Below are 19,559 nucleotides of genomic sequence, written 5' to 3' on the forward strand. Positions count from 1 at the left end.
GAATGTGTTGAATCCGTCCCGTTCAAAACAAACAGAAGATGGCTAAAAGAGCTCAGCATTGACTGTTCCAGCGCCTGTCCATGCCGTGGCTCTTGCTAGAAGCTGTCCAGTGTCTGTTAACTCTAACAGAGGACGTGACAAACAGGAGTAGGCAGACTCCTGTAGAGTCTCTGCTGACACCAGGCCTCATTTGAATAACAACACACACGGCAGCACCTACTCCCACAGGGTAATGTATATAAAGATGGTGACTTTGCCTTCGGTGCTCAGAAAACACAGGAAGCGCTTTGACCAGCAGCAGCAGCCAAGATGGGAAAGGTTTGTGTTTCCAGTTTTACATTACAAATGAAGACAATGTCCAACAAGTGGACCTCAGGCTCTCTGAGAATCACTGTGAGTAAACAAGTGAGCTGAATGTGACAGGCTGACTCACTCTGCTCCTTCAGATCATCTTCTACGAGGACAGGAACTTCGGAGGCCGTCACTATGAGTGCATGAGCGACTGCGCCGACCTGCACTCCATGTTTGACCGCTGCCGCTCCATCCGGGTGGAGAGCGGCATGTTCGTGGTCTACGACCGCCCCAGCTACATGGGGAACCAGTACTTCATGAGGAGGGGAGAGTACTCCGACTACATAGGCATGACCGGCCTGAATGACTGTGTCAGGTCCTGCCGCATGATCCCCATGGTAAGGCCCTCTGTAAAATAATAAACGTATACTTTGTCAGTATGATGTAAATGATGTGAAAATCATCACATTTTGTAGACTTTAAACGGCCTCCAAAACTTGTGAAGGTCAAATGTGCACAGAATAAATAACCTCAAGGGATAAAACAACCGAATTTGATCCCAAACATAACTCCTCAGCTGCCCTCTCATTCATATTTAAGGGGTTTCACCACTTTATTTAAGGAATATTTAAGCAACTTGTCCCCTAAATGGCAGATTAAGTAAGAATCTAAGCAATTTAAGGGAATCTGAGTTTATATTTCCACCATTTTCCTTTATTGAACTGCATTCACAGATCCACAAATAATCAGAAATGTGAGGATTGTATCAAGGACTTTTCTGCAGCTCCAGATGTAGAAGAAAACTTGTATCTACTTAGCAGGAAATGCTCTCCAAACTTCTGGCACATTTCACCATCTTTAACTGTATCTACTTAGCATATACAAGGGGTCATAAACAGTATAGAACTGCTTTGTAAACAAAACCCCTCAACCCACCAATAACTTTCTAACACACGTTTTTCTTTTTTAAAACACGAGTTTTAGTTTCATCCTAGTTATCAAGAGCCGGCTTAGTTCGCTCTGTATTCTCAAATGAATGGATATCGCTGAAAAGGCCAGACATTTCAGAAAATATGCATATTCGTTTTGTAGGCGAGAGTTAGATGAGAGGATTGCTACCACTCTCATGTCTATAGTTATGGATCTATCACGAGCAGCTGGTTAGCTTAGCTAAACATAAGGACTGGAAATAGCTACCAGCACCTCTTATCAGTAATCAGTAACTAACACATTATAGCTTTTAATTCACTCATAGATTTCCCAGTTTAATGAGGCATTATGTGTCCGACTTTTTCAAGGCAGGTAGATTTAGTTAACTTTGGACAGAGCCAGGCTAGCTGTTTTTCCCTGTTTCCAGTCTTTATGCTAAGCTACGCTAACTAGCTGCTGGTGGTAGCTTAGCTTTCCCCATACGGACATGTGTGGTATCAGTCTTCTCATCTAACTCTGGGCACAGCAAACGACTGTATTTCCTGAAACGTTTGAACCATTCCTTTAAACAACCTTTATCAGTATATGCTTTGATTGAGGCGTAATTATCTCTGACGTTAAGATTTATAATTCCGTGTGAAAGATAGGATGTTGAGATGTGACCTTTGACCTTCTCGCCCTCCGTAGCACAGTGGCAGCTACAGGATGAGGCTGTACGAGCATTTCGACATGGGAGGTGAGATGATGGAGCTGACGGACGACTGCCCCAACCTCATGGACCGTTTCCGCATCTCCAACTTCAACTCCTGCAACGTGATGGACGGCCACTGGCTCATGTACGAGCAGCCGAACTACAGGGGGCGCCACTACTACCTGAAGCCCGGCCAGTACAAGAGCTTCAGCGACTGGAGCGGCAACAACTCCAGGGTGGGCTCCATCAGGCGGCTCATGGATCTCTAAAGACAGAAGGACGGTTCTTGTGAAATGTCTGCTCTTTGCCTTGTTTCACACGCTGAATAAAATGGCGTCAGTGCTCAAGTGTATTCAGTTTTGTTCTTGCTCTCTGCGTTTGGAGGGCATGTTTTCCCTTGAGGATGTGATGGGGTCATGGCCTGACATCCTGACCCTCATCAGAGGCTTGAATAAAATACTGCAAGCACTGACACTCAACCCCACCGAGACTCAAGCGTTATCTATTGCAGAGCTGAAGGAAAGTCTTTCTGCCTGTTCACCTCTCACACATATACTGTAAATGACACACAGTGCAAAGAGTAAAACAAATGATAAAACCACCACCACCACCACCACCACCACCACGGGGTGTAGCTGTCATGGACTTTTTGTTCCTTAGGTCAAGAGTGAACTCTGACAGGGACGAGAGGTCATGTGACATGACCGAAAGCTCTGCCTTTAGATTTGTTTTAACAAAGAATAAATACAGAGTATCCTACAGATTAATAAAGGATAATGTTGTTCTTGAAACGATAGATTTAAACATTTCAGAGCAGTTTTTTTTTTTTTTTACGAAGCAGCGTGTAGTTACTGTGTGTGTGTGTGTGTGTGTGTGTGTGTGTGTGTGTGTGTGTGTGTGTGTATATTTATTTGGACAGAAATGAGCCTCTCCACCAGAGGGCAGTGGTAAAGAGTCAGAATTATAGAGAACACAAGGTCAAACCAACATGCTGTTGACAACAAAGAGACACAAGTACTCATTTGTACTCTAAGCTGTAAATTCATGGGAGAATTTAGATTTGATAGTATCTTCAAACACAGCTTTGAAATTCTATGTAATTATTATGGTCACAGTTGAAGACAAAAATATAGGAGCTGAAGGTCCTTTACTACTAATAACATGATTATCTGAGAATATTTTACAACACGTGACTCTGAAACCGAATTCAAACAAAAGAGAACAAAGTGATGATGTGACATTAAAACACTCAGGTAAAACTGAACTTTGGAAATAACAAGAAAATCTGGAAATGTTTCTACTTAAAGCTAAAGAGGTGAGAGAAGAAATCCACGCTAAGAACTCCACTGATGTCAGAGATCATCCACATGGGCAGCTTGGATGAAAGCATAACCTACAAAATAAAAGACCATGGCCCCAGTTTCAGGAGTAGTACATAAAACACCACCCATTCAGTGATGACAAAGAGACAAAAACCTCCTGCAACGACCCCAAACAACGTGCCAGCTCTCTCACCTGTGCAAATATAACTCCCAAACATCTCTTCAGGGTGACACCGCGACACGAACGCCAAAGATTCCTGGCTATTACAATATGAATGACACGTGCAGAGTCTGCATTTCACATTCACTATATACCGTTTGTGACAGGTGGGAGTCTTCAAAGGGCTGGATGGATCACACAGGCCAAGGCACAGGGCAGGCAAACCAGCCAACATGGGGAAGGTAAACATCACACACGCTCCCAGGAGGGCAGGGGGGGGGGGTGTCAGTACGCTGTTCATGTTGATACCTGACGGGAAAATGCTCTTATTGTGAAGTAAACAAAGTGCGAACAGGTCATTATTACTAGTTATCTTCTCAAATTAAATGAGGAGAAAGCGGAAATCAAACTCAGCTTCTCGACTATTTCCATGTGTAGATTATCTTCTATGAGGACAAGAACTTCTCTGGGCGCCATTTTGAGTGCAGCAGTGACTGTGTGGACCTGATGTGTCGCCTCAACCGCTGCAACTCCATCAAGGTGGAGAGCGGCAGCTTCATGATCTACGACAAACCCAACTACACTGGAAACCAGTACTACCTGAGAAGAGGAGAGTATCCCGACTTCCATCACTGGCTGAGTGTCAACGACTCGGTCAGCTCCTGTCACCTCATCCCCACGGTGAGATACTGTTTCGACACTGTCACGTCACCTTAAGGAGTTCTGGTGTCCGATGTTTTTCTTTACTGATGTTAAGAATAAATGAGTTGGGTGAAACACTGAAACTTTTTTTTTTTTAATTTTAACATGAAAATAGTCAAATTTGAAGATCTAAAGACGTAAAATATACAGCTATGCTAGCAGCTCTGTGAGGCCGTACTTGATTTGAGCTAAATGCTAACACCGTGGCGCTAACATGCTCGCAATGACCGTGCTAACAGGTATAATGTTTACCTTGTTCATCATCTTAATTTAGCGTGTTAGCGTGCTAACATTCGCTAACTAGCCGTGAACGCATAGTTCGGCTGAGGCTGATAGGAATGTCTTCAGTTTTGCGTGAATTAAACTTTTGACCCGATGATGGCGCTAGATAAAAAGTGACCACCATTACAATTCATCCCGAGGAGGAAATGTCTGTACAAAATCTCATGATAATCCATCCAATAGTTGTTCAGCTATTTCAATCTGGACCAAAGTGGTGGACCAACCAACCAACATCGCCGTCCTTAGTAGTTGAAGTACTGTATCACCTTTCATGGGTGCATACAATACATTTTATGAATTACTATTGACAGCATCTTTCAATGATTCATCTTCAGTGGACAGCTTAAAAAAAACATGCTTATAAACATGGACATGTCATTACAGCTACATTGTAAATAGCACATGGGACAACAAGTTCAAATTATAAAAAATGAAGTGCTTTACTAAACGATCCCCCCCCTCGTTCAAAACCAGGAGCCTGGGTCGTTCAGCATACGCCTGTATGAGCGCATCGAGTTCGGAGGTCAGATGATGGACCTGGTGGACGACTGCCCCTGCGTCATGGACTGCTTCCACATAAACGACATCTTCTCCTGCAACGTGACCGACGGCAACTGGCTCTTCTATGAGCACCCAGACTACCGGGGCAGGATGTACCTGATAAAGCCCGGAGAGTACAAGAGGTTCAGTGAGTGGGGGGGCAGGAGCGCCAGGGTCGGCTCCATCAGACGCATCCTGGAGTAGTGATCTGGCTTGGAGCATCCCAGAGCGGCATGGCGGTTTTTGGTCGTCCGGGTGCAGCCTACAAGACTATAGAAAGTACGAAACACTGTGCGTGAGGCTCAGTGACAGGGACTGCTTTTGTTGATATTTTGGATTTCAAGCATTGAGACAAAAAGTCCTGCTTCTGAAATTTTGAATCAAAATAAGAACAGTTGATTCCCTGATATTTGGATGGATAACCTGTTCTTGATCAAACACTCACCACTGTAATAAAGCTGTTGCAAAAAGGAGTCTTCATAGTCCATTCAGTTGTGAGGAGGACCAGACATTTGAAAACACAGCATGAGCTGTGACGGCTGTAACTTTTGGGACTTTAGGACAGACGGATGAAGGCATTTTATCCTCATTCGTAAGCTTTTGTACAACTGCAATGATTACATGTGACCTATGATGAGTGGGAGATTCATGTCAATGCTTCATATGAAGTGATATCTTCTTCTACCTCGGTGATTATATCTGCCCACGTCCGTTCCAAATATAAAAAAGATATCTCTTCATCTGATAGATTGTACAGATGATCACGTGTCAGCACTATTAAATATCAGTTGAATCTTGCTGATGCTGTGCGGTACACACTCTATCAGGCTATTGTACGGTGGCATTTTCTGGGGGGAAATTGTGATGAACATGGAGGAAAGAACAATAACTCATCACACACCAAGAGTCATCTATACATAAACACCCCCCCCCCCACCCCCCCAACACCACCCCTGATCCATCATCACTGTGAGGGATATATTTGAATGACAATACTTTATGCTGTGCAATCACACAGCTGCCCTTTCTTTCTTTTTTTTTTTTTTTTTTATAAAGCACAGTGGCTTGGCTCAGGGACAGCACTGAGCGGTAATGCAATCTGATGCCAACATGGGAAAGGTAAAGGAAATTAAATGTTATGGTTTTACCCACACTTTCTAACTCTTGAGATTTGATTTTTTTTTCTCGCACCTCTGCTCGACGGGACACTCACAGTTAGAAATGTAAGCTATCCCTGCGTGTGTTCAATGATTGCCTTTGCAGATCATATTTTACGAAGACAGAAACTTCCAAGGGCGCTCTCATGAGAGCAGCAGCGACTGTGCCGACCTCCACTCCTACTTCAACAGGTGTAACTCCATCAGGGTGGAGAGCGGCTGCTTCATGATCTATGAGAGGCCCAATTACATGGGCAACCAGTTCTACCTGAGGAGAGGGGAGTACTCTGATAACCAGCGTGTGATCGGGATGAACGACTGTGTCAGATCTTGCCGTATGATCCCCCAGGTACGTCACAAAGACTTTGTTTGCTATTTTGTTTAAACATGCTGTAAAAATAAACCTAATAGACCAATGTAGTTTAGTTTTTTGCTGTTAAATGCCTGTTTTTTTGTAGTCAAGTCAGTAGTGAGATTCTTAAAACTACTAAAATATCCCCGGATACCAATGAGGTACATTAGTATATACTGTATATATGTACTGGTCACAGTAACAGTTTTCCATCCTGTGCCAGCACCGAGGCTCCTACAGGATGAGGCTTTACGAGCGCTCCGACATGTCCGGCCAGATGCACGAGCTGGTGGACGACTGTCCAAACGTCCAGGACCGCCTCAGCATGTCCGACTTCAACTCCTGTAACGTGATGGACGGCCACTGGCTGCTGTACGACCAACCCAACTACAAGGGCAGAGCGTACTACCTGAGGCCCGGAGAGTACAGGAGATACAGCGACTGGGGAGGCGTCAGCCCAAGAGTCGGTTCCCTCAGAAGAATCACTGACACCAACTGAAGTCGAGCTCCGTTTAAATGCATCTTTCCCTGAGTTTAACTGTCTGTTCTCCCAATAAACTTTAACTGCTCACTAAAACATTCCTGTTTTATTCTGTGTATCTGGCTGTTCTCAGCTGTGGTTTGTTGCCTCCCGATTACTACACAGCTTTATTATCATGTTATAAAACACCCCTAATTTGTCTGCTTCCAGTTGATTATTACTGTCTGACAGCCGAGGGCTGAACAATGTATCTGCCATATCTTCTGGTTAGCTTGTACACTGTAGTTTAATCTCCTCCGTGCTTTGGCATACCATACCAAACAATGCCAGAGTTACCCTCTCCCACTTTGCCACCCCCCCAACCCCCCCACCCCGCTGGGATTAGCTGCCCTCTGTGGTGGTGGAATTTATCCATACGACTAGTGTTAAACACAAAACACTGTATAGAGAGGAGCAGCACAGACTGGAGAGTGAGAGACATGAAAAAGTGAGCTGAATGTCACAAATGCAACGATTCTGGAAATCACAGAATATGATAGAAGTAGTGAAAGATGAGGACAGATGATATCTCAAAGTAAAAAATAACAAAAAGAAGAAAACACTTCACTTCTGCACAGCATGAAAACTGAGTTTTACCAAATGAAAAACAAAGAAAAGATAAAAAAATAAATAGACTTGAGATGATGAATGTCATATTGCATTTATTTACTACCATACCTTTAATATATCTTAAAACACACCTATAAATGATGACAATCATACACATACTGTTTACGGTTGTCAAACAAACAAAAACAATCAAACCGTAACATAAACAGTTAAAAGACAATACTTTTGACAAAAAATCATCCACATTTATTTACATAAATTCCCACAGAATTTACTTTAAAGATAAAAGTTTCATGTTGTTTTGTTTTACGTCTCTCATTCATAACAAATTACCATAATCATAATACATTTTTTTTTATAACTAAATAATACCAAACGTTGATTTCAAACATCAGTAACAACCTCACGAACATTTAAACACACATATATATATGTTGTGTATATGTATGCTACATATCCTCAAAAGTCCCTGCAGTTATAAATCAAATCAAACTATTGCTGCTGCATTATCATTTTGATATGTATAAACCTCAGATATCAAGTTGAGATGTATATATATTTAGTATATATAGTTGTTGTTATCTGTATGGCACCTTACCAGCAAATATTTACCAAGACACCATGGCAGATATTCTCCAGGACAGATGTATATGAATAATTATGTGTAATTAAACACAACATACAACCTGTGGTGACCAAACATGAACTACTATTGTAATTATTTGCTATATCTGGACCAAACAGTTGAGACCACATGCTCGTTTCGCAGTGTGATATTAGAGGGGGAGACTTCAAAAAAGTCAACCATGGCTAGGAAGGCAACATGAAGGGAATGTTGTGTCCCCTGTAGCACACCTGAATCTGGGGGTAAATGCGGCGTTAGTAAACGAAGTAAAAGTTGACACCACCATCCCACACACATGCAAGTAACATACAGTAATCCTAATACAGTCTGTACGTCCAGTGTCGCATACAGAGCAACAGCACAGTATACACTTACTTATTTGCATACAGTGGGGCTGCTCAGGTAGAGCATTAGGGAGAGTGAATGGCTTCCTGCTCTGTTACGCAACATATTTAATGCGAAAGAGCTGTTCCATATTGTTCTGCAGCCATTGTCCACTGGATGTGTGGATACCATACTAGTCTTTTCCTTTGTCCATGCATGTCAAAACACCAAACCAGTTAATTATTTATCCTGTTTTTTCAAATACAAATCCATATTTCTCACCCAATGTTGTGCTCCAACAAAAAGGTAAACATGTGCCAGTAGCCTTCAATTATAGCTATGAGAGAATTTGAATAACAATACTTTGTTTGTCAAGAGGTAGTATAAAAAGCCCTGAAAACATGGGGAATCTCTCCAACGGAGACCATGGGCAAGGTAAGTACTGTTTTTCCTCTCTGCTCACATTAAATGTAAATTTGCTACAAAGCTTTTCAGTTTGCTGTCAGTGTGTTTTATGTTGAACACGAAGCTGAGTTCTCCTTATTCTCTTTTCGCTGAAACATGCCATTAAGCAAACGCCGCGGCTCGTGACACTTTTATTTCCCACCAGATTATCTTTTACGAGGACAAGAACTTCCAAGGTCGGAGCTATGAGTGCAGCAACGACTGCACGGACCTTCACTCGTACTTCAGCCGCTGCAACTCCATCAGGGTGGAGAGCGGCTGCTTCATGATCTACGAGCGACCCAACTTCATGGGCCACCAGTACTTCATGAGGAGGGGAGAGTACCCTGACTACCAGAGGTGGATGGGCTTCAGTAGCTGCATCCGCTCCTGTCGGATGATTCCAGTGGTGAGTGGGTCCTATTTGTGAAGACAGAAGACAATAAATAAAATAAAGAGTGCAACGGAAAAGTCTAAGCACAGCTCTTATTTTAAAGTTTGTGTTCATTTCAAAACGTCTGCATGACTTCATGTGGTAGTAAGGATTCTGCCATTGGAATATATATGTTGGTGTGCATTGTTAAGGTTGTTAACTTGGCTACAGAAGACACATCAACCGTCTTTCCTTTGGTCCCACAGTATCGAGGCTCCTACAGATTGCGCATCTACGAGAAGCCCGACTTCAGCGGTCACATGATGGAGTTCATGGATGACTGCCCCTGTGTGTCTGACCGTTTCCATCACCGCCACGTCTACTCCTGTAATGTTATGAATGGCTACTGGATCTTCTATGAGTACCCCAACTATAGAGGCAGACAGTACTTCCTGAGAACTGGGGAGTACAGGAGGTACCGCGACTGGTGCGCCACCTGCGCTATCGTCGGCTCCTTCAGGAGGGTCACCGAATTTTAGCCATTAAGCGAAAACCTTGCTGTACATATCAAACACTTTGTTTATTAAAGATGTTGAATTTTTAACCTCCTTTCTGCATGTGTTTTCATTGGTTTGTCAGATTGGCTCTGAAAGGCATCTGAAAGTGTGATTTTGTTGTCTGGCCTCAAGTAAGTAAAAGGAGTGAGCGATAAAATGGCTGCAAACACTGTGACTGTGTGGTTTGCAGATCTTGTACTTACTCTGTAATTACTGTTAACACGACGGTAACAAGCACTCTTTTTTTTTTTTTTTTTATTGTGATTACTCCTTCACTACTGGGAACAAGAGGGGTAAGCAGCCATAAACTGTACTGAGGACGCTCCAGAGCAAATAAACTACCCATCAAGTGGGCAACACTTGTTAAATCTTTTCCTCTGTGATGTGTTTTGACTCACTTATGTTCACTGTTGTACTCTGTAGAATATGAATCATTATAATATACTTACATATTACTATAAATCCCTACATAATTAGCACCACATTTCCCTGCTGTCACACTGCTGTACCCCATAATTTATTGGTGATTAAAAACATAAAATAACAATAAAGTGATAGTATTGGATTATTATTATAGAAAAAAATAAACATATTTTCTTTCATTTCAAAGCAGAGGTGGGAAACTGTCATAGTTTGTGTTCCAAATCAAGAGAAACTCCTAAACCTTTATTTTGAAGGGCCACTGTGGAGTCATTATGTGCACGTTACCGAATGTAACGCCATTAACAATTTCATAATCAAATCACAGTAATAGAAATGATATTCAATAATACAGTTTAATGGATAAATGATTTACCCTCTGACAGCCCAGATCCACAACACCAGGACCTGGTTCAAGCAACTATTCTGACCCACAACTGTCTGTTTAACACACACACACACACACACACACACACACACACACACACACACACACACAACATATAGTTAGTGGAGAGGGAGACATAATGAGTGAGGGGGAAAGAGAAGGACAGAAAGAGTTACCTACGCAGCGTTTTAGTTTGCATTAAGCTGTCGCTGTCCGTCCAACAAATGTCAGAAAATATACTTTTTGTGATTTGCTTCCCTATTTTTTTTTTTCTGCAAACCTGCTGCTCCGGGAAGGTTTATGCTTCCTCCTCCTGATCCAAACCCCCTTCAAGCACGTGTCCAACTGGAGTGCATAGGTGCAAGATCCCTCACCGGCTTCCCACCCACAATAACTGCCAGTTGTGTTTGTTGATGTATTCAGAGGGACGCAGGTAGTTTTAGAGACCATCCAATATTAATCAATACGATTTGTTTATTTGTGTTAGATGGAAACACTTGAGCGAAACCGAGTATTTTAGTAATTATATTAATATGAAAAAATATTCAAACATTTCATAGCTGAAGTTCCTTAGTGTCACCCATATAGTGTGTATCCAATATCTTTGCAGAATCAGTGACATCTTTTAAATCACTTCACTTTAAAAAAACAAAAACAAAGTTTGTATTATTATATTAGGAGGGTAGAAAGCAGGGAGAGGGCCACGGGACCCCCCACTTTATGTCCCTGGCCCACATTCGTTTTAAATCACGGATGACTGTATCCCTGTGTATTAGTATGTGGGTGTGGTCCGACCCATGAGTACATGAGTACTCATGTAATAATGTAGTAATGACTACTGAGTAAACAATCACTGCCAATTAAAGCAGTCACGTCCTTATCAAAACGGGTCTTTATTAATTTACTTACACTATTTAGTATATAGTTAATAGATCAGTCACCTGAGTTTTGATCATTTGATTTGAGATGAAGGTTCCTCTCCCCATGCAGACACACTGGATACTCCACGAGAAATGATCGGAATTAGTATTAATAAGGTGCAGTTTCTAAATCCCACGAAATAGTGGTCCAGCTAAAGTTAAGATCTCTTGGATATCCCATGTTGCTCCAAACATACAAATTGCCTTTTTAAATAAAATTGGTTTCCATTTGCTTGCATGAAACAACATTTTCATTTACAAAACAGAATCGGTTATCAGTCGGGGGAAAAACTGTGGTGAAAATACAAAAACACAAAGTCAGTATGTTTAATTCTCTATACTAACTGAATATTTGCACAGGTTCTGGGTCTCTCGTAGGTTTGTTAGGAGACATGGCCCGCTGTCACGTTCTTTCCATCAGTGATGATCAGACCATATGTGGAGAACCTTCTGACTGAGAATGGAACACAAACAAAGCTCATGCTTATAATAGACAATGCAGAAGACCGCTGCCAGAAATGTATGGATGGAGAACCATTGTTACACATTTATAGGCCCCGTTCAGCAAAAGCCATACTGCTAATTCATCAGCTTTGCACATTTGAATAACAACACATCATGGCCCCTGGGGTTTTGTATAAAAGGGCCCTGGAGTCATGGAGTTGGCAGAGCAAGTTGAACCATCCACTAGGAACAACCTAAACCACCATCATGGGCAAGGTAATGGGATATTTACTTACTTACATGCTTAAAAACTGTTTTTACACAGCAATTCTAGATTTTAAGGTTAGCGCTGGTGTGAACACTAATTATTAACACCAGATTCTCCCCCTGTTGTCCTTTGCAGATCATCTTCTACGAGGAGAGGAACTTCCAGGGTCGCTCCTATGAGTGCATGAGCGACTGCTCTGACATGTCCTCCTACCTGAGCAGGTGCCAGTCCTGCAGGGTGGAGAGCGGCTGCTTCATGGTCTACGAGCGTCCCAACTACATGGGCATGCAGTTCTTCATGAGGAGGGGCGAGTACCATGACATGCAGCGCATGATGAGCATGGGAATGATGTTCGACAACATCAGGTCTTGCAGAATGATCCCCTATGTAAGAGACCGCATCAGTACATCACTTTGATTTATATCAATTTAAACTCCATTTTTGGTTTTAAAATCTGTGTTAATGACCGTACTTACATTTTCCCTTACATTGTATTACAGCACAGAGGCCAGTTCAGGATGAGGATCTACGAGAGGGAGAACTTCGGTGGTCAGATGTATGAGCTGATGGACGACTGCGAAAACATCATGGACCGCTACCGCATGTCCGACTGCCAGTCCTGCAACGTGATGGACGGCCACTGGCTGATGTACGAGCAGCCCAACTACAGAGGCAGGATGATGTACATGAGGCCCGGAGAGTACAGGAGCTTCAGGGACATGGGCATGAGTGGCACCAGGTTCATGAGCATGAGGCGTATCACTGACATGTGCTAGACTTCTGTATTTGACTTAAGTAAATAAAAACGATCTGTAATTCATAACCATGTTGTCAAGAACTTCCTCTGTGTGGTTCGTCAATAACTGTTAAAACAACCAAATAATGAACTAAATCCCATCGCCAAAATTCGATACCCATAAAGGATTGATAGCTGCTATTGCTCCCAAACTTAACACAGGTTACTTTAAAATATATTTGCATCACGACAACATCAAAACAACAAAGTCAGACCGGAAACACGAATGTTCAGGCGCTCAGACATGTTGTAAACAAGCCAACAGTTCAGCCAGATTATCTACTGTTCTATCCGGAGGTGAAACACTCACCACGCATGCTGAGATTATCAGTTATCATAACCAACACGACAAACCAACAAAAAACAAGATCCAAGTTATAATAAAGCATATTAATCCTTTAATTATATGCAGTATTCCAATGTATCTACAATTTATATCAATCAGTACCTTTCACACAGGCTTATGCCATTCAAAGTGCTTTACAGGTGACTGACAAACTGACAATAAACAATGAAACTAATGCACACGAGAAATAGACATGACAATGCAATAATAAAACCAATAAAATAGATTGAAACAGTAAAATTGATACAAGACAATAACAAATGGCACAGATACAATAAAACAAGTTAACTAACATTACCTTTTTCTGTCTGTGACTCGAAGTTGTGAGTTACAGACGTTAAATACATGTATTTAGCCATATTTCACCATCGGTTTCTTTACTGATAAACATCTGCTGTGGTTATTTATAATTTAGACAGTTGCGACTGATTAAGATGGTGAGAAGCTCTGATGTGTGTTGTTTAGAAAATCCTCAAACACATAGTTACCGGTAAATTACCGGGTTAACCTTTCAGGCACCGCTAGTGATTTTCACTCTTCGCACATGCAGTTACATTCGGGGGCGTGTGCCGCTTCACACAGTGCCATGGCAACGCTGGAATAGATGGGACGGCCCAGCAGATGGTGGTCACACTTATGGATGCCATAAAACTCAACAACAGAAGAAGAAGAAGAAGAAGATGTCTCTTATTATCACAGCACAGCCGTTTTCCTGAAATGTTACAGAGTCTTGAGGTGGTACGGATTTCCCTGAATATTGATTAACACTAATTAACACTGATCATATAATATACGTAATATAATAAAATATAATATACACATAAACAAAAGTATAAACATGTCCATAGCAACCACTGCTGCACCATGAATGTCAACGCTCTAAATGGATGGGTTTTTGGGGCGGCGTCATCGCGAGATGTCGACAGTCGCGGTAGAACAAACGACAAATGACTTTCACAGCTTTTGGGCAGATAAACACGAGAAGTTGGTTTTTGTGCCATAAAGATGGCAAAAGTAATGTGTGGAAACCGTTCATCTCAAGAAAGGAACCTCTGTTGACTCACAGTGGAGAATTAGCTATTAGTGTAGTTTATTGCCTGTTGCAAAACCACAACAGCAGGGGGGCTATTTTGCTTTAATAAGAGAATATATATGGCCGTTGTTCTATCCACTACACTGGTGACTGACAAAGAGAAAAACAAAATGCTGTACATTTCCCATTGTGTGTCACAATGCGATTCTGGCTCTTTTTTTCCCCGCTCTCTTGGAATACAAAGATTGTAATGTAATCAATTGTTCTGAACGTCAGCCTTTTTGAAAAGCTGGTGCAAATTACAAAAGATGTTTGTGTTTTTACTCACTCAGTTACTTTGTATACAATGTGATCAACACCAAGTGATTAGAAACATTAGGGAATATGAGGGTGCTTTCTTAAACATCTTTTCATTCATTCATTCTTCATATTTTTTGTACTAATGTGAAATAACATTACTCTAATTGATTGATTTAGTGCTTGTAACTGACTGTAAGGCTTGTCGACTGCCAGTAAAATAAGTAAGTAAGTCATGTGGCAGACGTGACACGTATGTTGCAAAACAGATTAACAAAACTGTAATTTAAATTTTGCCATCTACAATCTGTGTTTTTCTACTTAATTTGTAAGTGTGCATTAAATGTGTTTTACTTATTGACTGCACCATGTGCCGAGGAGGGCTCAGGTTGTCAATCTACCTCAAAGTACCCCTCTGGTTGGAGGTGCACTTACCAGTGATCAAACCTGGTGTATTATAACAACATTAATCCTATTAATTCAACTGTATCTGTTAGTGATATCAACATATAAGTATTTTTTTTTTACATTTGAAGTAAATGATGACAGAACAAATCCCAAACAACAGCATTAGTGTCCATGTTGTCTCAACAAATAACCTTTTTTGCACTACTGATCCAACAAGAGATCTTTGTTATGTGTAGGCATATGTTGTATATAAAGAATATTTAATATATAGAAAATCTGAACTCGTTATCAAATAATTGTAGGTTGCTTTGGGTTGAACTTTCTAGTGAGTTTAAAATCACTCAGTAACAAGTAAGGGAGGAAATTCATTTAAAAGAGAATCACTAGATTTTATTTAAAATCTCGCTTTTGTACACTGGTGCTCTAATAACAGGAATCCATGATACGCCTCATGCTCATGAACCTGGTGCCACTCATGCCCATGTCCCTGAAGCTCCTGTACTCTCCGGGCCTCAGGTACATCATCCTGCCTCTGTAGTTGGCCTGCTCGTACATCAGCCAGTGGCCGTCCATCACGTTGCAGGACTGGCAGTCGGACATGCGGTAGCGGTCCATCATGTTGTCGCAGTCCTCCATCAGCTCATTCATCTGACCACCGAAGTTCTCCCTCTCGTAGATCCTCATCCTGAACTGGCCTCTGTGCTGTAAATTTAAATGAGTCAAATGCTGTGAAAACGTTGCTTTCACCAGGTTAAATATTTTTCATATAGGAACAGGATGAAGTAGTGAGTTACTGTACCATGGGGATCATGCGGCAAGACCTGATGCAATCACTCATGCCCATACGCTGGTAGTCAGAGTACTCTCCCCTCCTGACAAAGAACTGGTTTCCCATGTAGTTAGTGCGGTCGTAGACCATGAAGCAGCCGCTCTCCACCCTGCAGGAGTGGCACCTGCTCAGGTAGGAGGACATGTCAGCGCAGTCGCTGCTGGTCTCATAGGAACGACCCTGGAAGTTCCTGTCCTCGTAGAAGATGATCTGGAAATAAAAAAGTAAACCATTATGATGCCACCACAGTGTACCAGAGGTTGTATAATGTATAATTTCTGTTTTTTTCCCCCCATCAATTAGACTAAAAACGCTATAAATCAAAAGCTGAAGCTGCACACACCTTGCCCATGGTCATGGCTACAGTTACAACTGTATAGGCTCAAAATGACTGCACACTTTTCTCGATGTCCCCCCTGTTGCTTTTATACCTGACCTCGCACCCAAAGGATACATGACCCCATTGTTCAAATTCCTGACAGAGCAACATGGAGCAGAGGCCCCCCGTGTACAGTTCAATTCAAAGTGACCTTCTACAGATCGTGATTTGCGGTGGTTGCATTTGTGAGAAGAGGCCCCCCTTTGTATTGTCTCTGCCACTGAATAACAGAGAGCGTGTTTTCCACAAACATACCTTTCTTTGAAGGGCTCATTAAATATGTTACCTGTAATCTAGTGTTTTTAACGTGCAATTTCCCCCTCCCCCGGGATCAATAAAGTATTCCGGATTCTGATTCTGATTAATAGGTCAAACAATACACCAGATGTTTTTTGGCCAAATAAATAGCTAATTGCTGTATATGAGCAATTAGCTTGCTACAATTGTACGTTCCGAACAATACAGATACACGACTAGCTGAAGCAGAATTCAAATTAACTGTAGGAGCCTAAAAACCAAATTGAATTAATGTACAGCATCATATTAAGAAAAGATTAGGGCCACATGAAACACCTGTTTGGTTTCTGAGATTAAACCGTATAACACATTTTAAACACACCAGAAAATATATTGCTGTTATTTTAATGTTCCCAAATGAAAGTATCCATATCTTCATTTTTAGAATAATAGTACTTTATAAAGTATGAATAGATAACCCGACTGTGCTGCATACAAAACAAGGGGTCTTTGATTTATTCTTAACCATAATCTTCAAATAATTTGCAATTATATTCTGACATATTATTCATACAAATAGATGAAAAACAAGTGTATGTTCATAATCTGTCAAAACACTTGGATCATGTACGGAGAGTGGAGGGAACTTTATAAGTATCATCAAATCACAAACAAGCCCCATATCATCGTGAGCAAACAACAAAAACAAGCTGAAAACACTTTTTTTTAAAAATATATTTACTCGCACCTGTTCACTGATACCAAGAGAGTGTGTATACCAATGAATGTGAGTTTATCCCTTTATGAACACGCAAGTTTCTGTTTGTAACTTCTTGACTCTTAAATTTGATTGTAAAATCAATAAATACTCGAGACCAGGCTCGCCTCTATCTCCAAAAGTCAAACTGACACGAAAGCGTCAGGAAATGTGTTTGATGCTTTGAGGAGGTGGAGGTAGGTTTCCTGCTCTACTATAATGACTCTGTGGGTTTGTAAGGTGTGGAATGTATACAGGAGCAGAACTCTGATAAATAAATCAGATGTCTCATCATGCAGGAGAACCCTCTCTGGTGATTTGACCATGAAACTATAAATCACACCATCTCTGTGACCATAAAAGCCTGTTGGTCACAGGTACAGCATTCATAGCCAGATTTTCCCCACATATATTTAGGTTAAGTGTGCTAACATACATTCCTGTGTTCTGGGTAAGGCTGAGTGACTTTAACTTTTCTCTCTGTTTGGTTTTGCAACTTTAAAAAAACATGTATTGCTATAGTGCCGCACACTGAGACCAAGAAGATGATGAGATAAAGAGCTGAAGTCATGGCGTCACTTCCTGTCTAGCCTTTTATTTATATAGTCCAATATCACAGATCACAATTTGCCTCAAGGGGCTTTACAAATCTGTACAGCATGCAACACCCTCTGTCCTTAGACCCTCGATTTGAATGAATCCCTCTCCCAGGATGGACAGACAGGAAGTAGATGTCGTGTGTACAGAATAGATTCTCACCAGAACATCGTAGTGTATACAATTATGATGACAAAACGCAGATTGTGAAAGTGAGGAGGATGGATCCAGGAGTATAACTGAGCAGCTTCAGGTGTCGCCCACTAAGCCGGATCTGAGCCACACCACATCCTCTTCACCATAGATACCTGGAAAGAGGAGAAGCAAGCACACAGAGGGAGTCGTGATAACATGCAAACTAGGGAGAGAAGGGGAAAGGCTGACTCTCCTGGGGGGGGGGACAAAGATCCAGATCAACGTCTGGATGAGGCACTGACTGCAATGACAGAAAATACATTGTCACAACTGAAAACAGCGCCGTTTTCCTGAACTCATGAAAGTACTTTTTAGACTATTTAGAGATATGAGGTCCTCACAGGACAGCAACGCTACGAATATATGATGATCTTATAGAATATGATGCATCGCTGTAGATGAAACCACCCAACAGTGTATAAAGTCCTTCAAATTAGGTCAACCATAAACATCTACAGCAGTAAAATGCAACATACACATTAATGCAGCAGTAATATTAATCCGGAAACATCAGATCTAATATAAAACACTGACAGGGACCATTTTACTATACAGTGAGTACTTTGAGTAAATGATGCTGATAATACTTACAGTACATACTTTTACTTAAAGGTTCTATACGGAGTTTTCTTATGAATATTTCACATGGAGTTGCAAACGTTAGGTATACACTAGGGTTGGGCAATATGTTATATTTTTACAACCGGCCAGTGTCAACCCAACAACCGCCGATATACTCGTGCACGTGTGTGTGCGACGACCCCCCATAGTTTCAGCCGGGAGATGTGAGCGAGCGGCGGGTTCGCTATGCTCCACAAGCTCCCTTAGCTTTTTTGTCTAATAAATAAACTCACAATATGTCAGATGTCTTTATTAGACAGAAAAGTACAACTGTGTCCCACATACATATTCTGAATTCAGGTTTCTCTCTTTCACTAAACTAAGACTAGCTTAATTCTCTGCCATCGCTGGCCTCTTTGTACTACGGGGTTAGCTCGCTGAACGAGAGTCTGCCGCTGAGCAGTGGCTCTCGCTCTCGTCTTCGGATGCAGGCCATGAGCCAAATAAAATGACAAAAATCTCCCCAAAAACAGGTGATATATCTGTCAAATCATTACAGATATGTTACGTCATTTATTGTTGGCTAAAATCAACGCTGGTTGTCATAATACATCACTTATAATACATCACTTATAATGGATCAGCTAGCCAACTAACAGATCCACTCACATACTATTTTGCTAGTGATAACGTTAGCGAGCGAGCAAGCTAAGGTTAGCCAGCTGGCTGTAACTTATGTACGCTGCATGGATCGTTGGCTGCTTCATAACGTTAGCTGATGTAGTGATTAGCAAAGGGCAACCGAGCCAATTTACCAGCCACATCAGACATTCTGACGTTATCC

General features: G+C 41.5%; 5 protein-coding genes and 1 pseudogene across 10 annotated transcripts; 5 read left to right on the top strand and 1 right to left on the bottom strand.

Moving 5' to 3' along the window:
- The first annotated feature begins 309 nt into the window (after positions 1–309).
- On the top strand, positions 310–2,181 carry LOC139292523 (gamma-crystallin S-1-like). 2 transcript variants are annotated; one of them, XM_070914878.1, is made up of 3 exons: positions 310–318; positions 447–694; positions 1,920–2,181. In XM_070914878.1, the coding sequence occupies exons 1-3, from the start codon at positions 310–312 to the stop codon at positions 2,179–2,181; spliced, it is 519 nt and encodes a 172-aa protein (XP_070770979.1). The 2 variants fall into 2 exon arrangements, with proteins under 2 accessions (XP_070770979.1, XP_070770978.1); XM_070914877.1 differs by having other exon boundaries at positions 447–689; positions 1,909–2,181.
- Positions 2,182–3,627: 1,446 nt separating this feature from the next.
- On the top strand, positions 3,628–5,122 carry LOC139292526 (gamma-crystallin S-1-like). 2 transcript variants are annotated; one of them, XM_070914882.1, is made up of 3 exons: positions 3,628–3,636; positions 3,833–4,075; positions 4,853–5,122. In XM_070914882.1, the coding sequence occupies exons 1-3, from the start codon at positions 3,628–3,630 to the stop codon at positions 5,120–5,122; spliced, it is 522 nt and encodes a 173-aa protein (XP_070770983.1). The 2 variants fall into 2 exon arrangements, with proteins under 2 accessions (XP_070770983.1, XP_070770984.1); XM_070914883.1 differs by having other exon boundaries at positions 4,856–5,122.
- Positions 5,123–5,904: 782 nt separating this feature from the next.
- Positions 5,905–6,926, top strand: LOC139292520 (gamma-crystallin S-1-like; annotated as a pseudogene).
- Positions 6,927–8,880: 1,954 nt separating this feature from the next.
- LOC139292524 (gamma-crystallin M2-like) lies at positions 8,881–9,822 on the top strand. Of its 3 annotated transcripts, none has more exons than XM_070914881.1 (3): positions 8,881–8,901; positions 9,077–9,319; positions 9,550–9,822. In XM_070914881.1, exons 1-3 carry the CDS (start codon positions 8,893–8,895, stop codon positions 9,820–9,822), a joined length of 525 nt encoding a protein of 174 aa, XP_070770982.1. In that variant the 5' UTR covers positions 8,881–8,892. The 3 variants fall into 3 exon arrangements, with proteins under 3 accessions (XP_070770982.1, XP_070770980.1, XP_070770981.1); XM_070914879.1 differs by having other exon boundaries at positions 8,893–8,901; positions 9,077–9,336; positions 9,567–9,822; XM_070914880.1 differs by having other exon boundaries at positions 8,893–8,901; positions 9,077–9,316.
- Positions 9,823–12,279: 2,457 nt separating this feature from the next.
- LOC139292182 (gamma-crystallin M1-like) lies at positions 12,280–13,056 on the top strand. The gene is made up of 3 exons (XM_070914390.1): positions 12,280–12,288; positions 12,416–12,667; positions 12,781–13,056. Exons 1-3 carry the CDS (start codon positions 12,280–12,282, stop codon positions 13,054–13,056), a joined length of 537 nt encoding a protein of 178 aa, XP_070770491.1.
- Positions 13,057–15,583: 2,527 nt separating this feature from the next.
- On the bottom strand, positions 15,584–17,836 carry LOC139292183 (gamma-crystallin M3-like). Of its 2 annotated transcripts, none has more exons than XM_070914393.1 (3): positions 17,815–17,836; positions 15,960–16,207; positions 15,584–15,862 (listed from the first exon to the last, which is right to left on the bottom strand). In XM_070914393.1, exons 2-3 carry the CDS (start codon positions 16,131–16,133, stop codon positions 15,584–15,586), a joined length of 453 nt encoding a protein of 150 aa, XP_070770494.1. In that variant the 5' UTR covers positions 16,134–16,207; positions 17,815–17,836. The 2 variants fall into 2 exon arrangements, with proteins under 2 accessions (XP_070770494.1, XP_070770493.1); XM_070914392.1 differs by lacking the exon at positions 17,815–17,836 and adding an exon at positions 16,333–16,347 and having other exon boundaries at positions 15,960–16,199.
- Positions 17,837–19,559: the final 1,723 nt, after the last annotated feature.

The sequence above is a fragment of the Enoplosus armatus genome, chromosome 11 (genome assembly GCF_043641665.1).
Source record: "Enoplosus armatus isolate fEnoArm2 chromosome 11, fEnoArm2.hap1, whole genome shotgun sequence".
Lineage (NCBI taxonomy): Eukaryota > Metazoa > Chordata > Actinopteri > Centrarchiformes > Enoplosidae > Enoplosus > Enoplosus armatus.